Here is a 2,135-nt window from a genome sequence, read left to right on the forward strand (position 1 = left end):
ATGCGGCGGACGTTCGACACTCTTGAGGTGCTTATGCTTATGGACAGCGACGATTCTGATTTTTGGTGGTCCGATGATGATGTTTTAGACGATGCGGATTCTGGTGAGCGTGCTGAAAGGTCCGTCGTGACATATCACTACTCAGGGGACATTCTGTCCGCAATGGACGGCACATCTTTGACTCCAGAGACACACTGGAGTGCTTTGAGCGACAATGAGCGTTTCAGGCGATGGATGAGGCATTTTCGCATGCCTGAGGACGTGTTCAACGAGTTGTATGAGTTGGTCGAGCATTACATTCCACAGTCCAAGGCGTACACACCCGACCCGGCATGCGATCGTATTCCAAACGGCATAAACTGCTCATCATATTGGCTTGGCTTGCGCATATCACTAATTTGGACTACATGTCAACGCAGTTCGGTGCCCCACCATGCAGCATCTCGGTCAGTATCCTGAAGCCGACGCTGAAGGCCTTGCGGCAAGTGCTAGTTCTCAATGCAGAAACAAAGCAAGTTAGATGGCCTTATACTGAGGAGGAGCAACGTGTCACCATGGCTGGCTTTGATCAGGCGTACGGATTGCCTTGCTGTATTGGGGCTATTGATGGCTCTTTGATCTCGCAAAGAAAGTCAAGAAAAAAGCAAGGTGGCCCTGATCGTGATGGATGGTATTCTTATGCCAGCTCAGTGGCATGCTTGTTGCTTGCGGTGGTGAATGTGAAGGGAGAGTTCATCTACGTGAATGCTGCACCATCAGCTCAAGGGGATGCAGGCCTGTATTGGGCCTCTGATCTCAAAGAACGCATTGACAATGGCATTTTGAATGCATTCACATACTTGTCCGTGGAGAACGAGGATGGGACCAACCGTGTCAAGCGAGTGGCCCCATACTTGGTAGGGGGCGGTGCCTTTGCCTTGTCTACGTCAATGATAAGGTGCCATGAGAGGGCTGCAGACAATACACCTCAAGCGAAGTTCAATAAAAGGGTTTGTGATGCTAGGAAGGTGGTTGAGTGTGCCTTTGGGAAGCTCAAAGCACGTTGGACAGTGTGCATGCGAAATGCATTTCTAGGAGACCCACAGAAGATAAGGCATGCCATTCAAGTCTCTTGTACATTACATAATTTTCTTGAAAGGCGCAATGTACAGCTCAACGATGAGGTTCTTGCTCAGGGCATCGACAGGCAGCGGGTGGTAAACCCAAACAATGTTCCACCAGCACAGCCACAAGGAGCAACTGATTTGCAGCTAGGCACCACTCTTAGGAACTTTCTGACTGATTATGTACAGCAGAACTGATGTGACAGGCTTGAACAACAACGCCATACTATGTCTACTGCTGTGGTGGCTCCATGCCGTTTGCTGCATACAACGCAAACCTGCCCTTTCTGGCAGCGGAAATCGGACTGAGTCCTTTTGCTTTTGTAATATGCCGTCTGCTCCATCACAAATTCCATGTCTTTGGCACTTTCAACAGCAGCACGGTCCAACCCTTTTTGAGTGGCTTCAGCATTCAGCTTCATTTCACGTTCTTTCAGGCGAAATTCATCACGAGCTTGAAAAATAGCTGCATAATGTTCCATCTTGACATTCTGTGCCTCAACCATGGCTTGCCCCTGCACATGGGCTGCGCTCTTGGCAGCAAGTGCGGCTCTGTTGTTGACAGGAGCGCAGGCTGGTTTCGCACCAAAGCTCTTGAGTTCGGATGCTTTCCCAGATGCTGAAATCGCAATCTTGCTATTTTCTGACGTCTTTGCACGCTTTGGCACTGGCTGCACTTCCTCAGCGTCGCTGTCGTCGTCGCAGCAGTCCTCTGACATTTTGAATGACGACTCTGATTTGGTCACTTCGTCTGGTGTTACAGCACCTGCCGCCTCCACAATATCATCATCAGTGTGTAAAGAATTTGGTGGTGGCGGAATATTGGGCTGAAGCTGTCCAGACGTGGGTGCCTTGGCAGGGGTGAAAGACTCGTGAGAGTGCATGTTGTCGTAGCGCGCCACGTCCTTCATCATTGCGTGAAACTTCTCAAACAACCACCAAGCATCCCTGACTACTTAAAATCTTGCTTCCCACTAGTGCAGCCTCGCATTCTCGGTCCCAGTGCCCAGCAGATCTTTCTTGTCGGAGCTG

General features: G+C 50.1%; 1 protein-coding gene across 1 annotated transcript; it reads left to right on the forward strand.

Moving 5' to 3' along the window:
- Positions 1-1,301, forward strand: LOC149810189 (protein ANTAGONIST OF LIKE HETEROCHROMATIN PROTEIN 1-like). The gene is made up of 2 exons (XM_089994398.1): positions 1-330; positions 420-1,301. Exons 1-2 carry the CDS (start codon positions 1-3, stop codon positions 1,299-1,301), a joined length of 1,212 nt encoding a protein of 403 aa, XP_089850524.1.
- The last annotated feature ends 834 nt before the right edge of the window (positions 1,302-2,135 follow it).

The sequence above is a fragment of the Nuphar pumila genome, unplaced genomic scaffold, assembly GCF_984573655.1.
Source record: "Nuphar pumila unplaced genomic scaffold, dmNupPumi1.hap1.1 HAP1_SCAFFOLD_483, whole genome shotgun sequence".
In the NCBI taxonomy this organism is placed as follows: Eukaryota; Viridiplantae; Streptophyta; class Magnoliopsida; order Nymphaeales; family Nymphaeaceae; genus Nuphar; species Nuphar pumila.

Bases quoted from the DNA above. Each gene is read 5' to 3' on its own strand.
- LOC149810189 (XM_089994398.1), top strand. From the start codon at position 1: ATGCGGCGGACGTTCGACACTCTTGAGGTGCTTATGCTTATGGACAGC. The intron at 331-419 runs GCATGCGATCGT...ATGTCAACGCAG, and splicing joins AGGCGTACACACCCGACCCG to TTCGGTGCCCCACCATGCAG.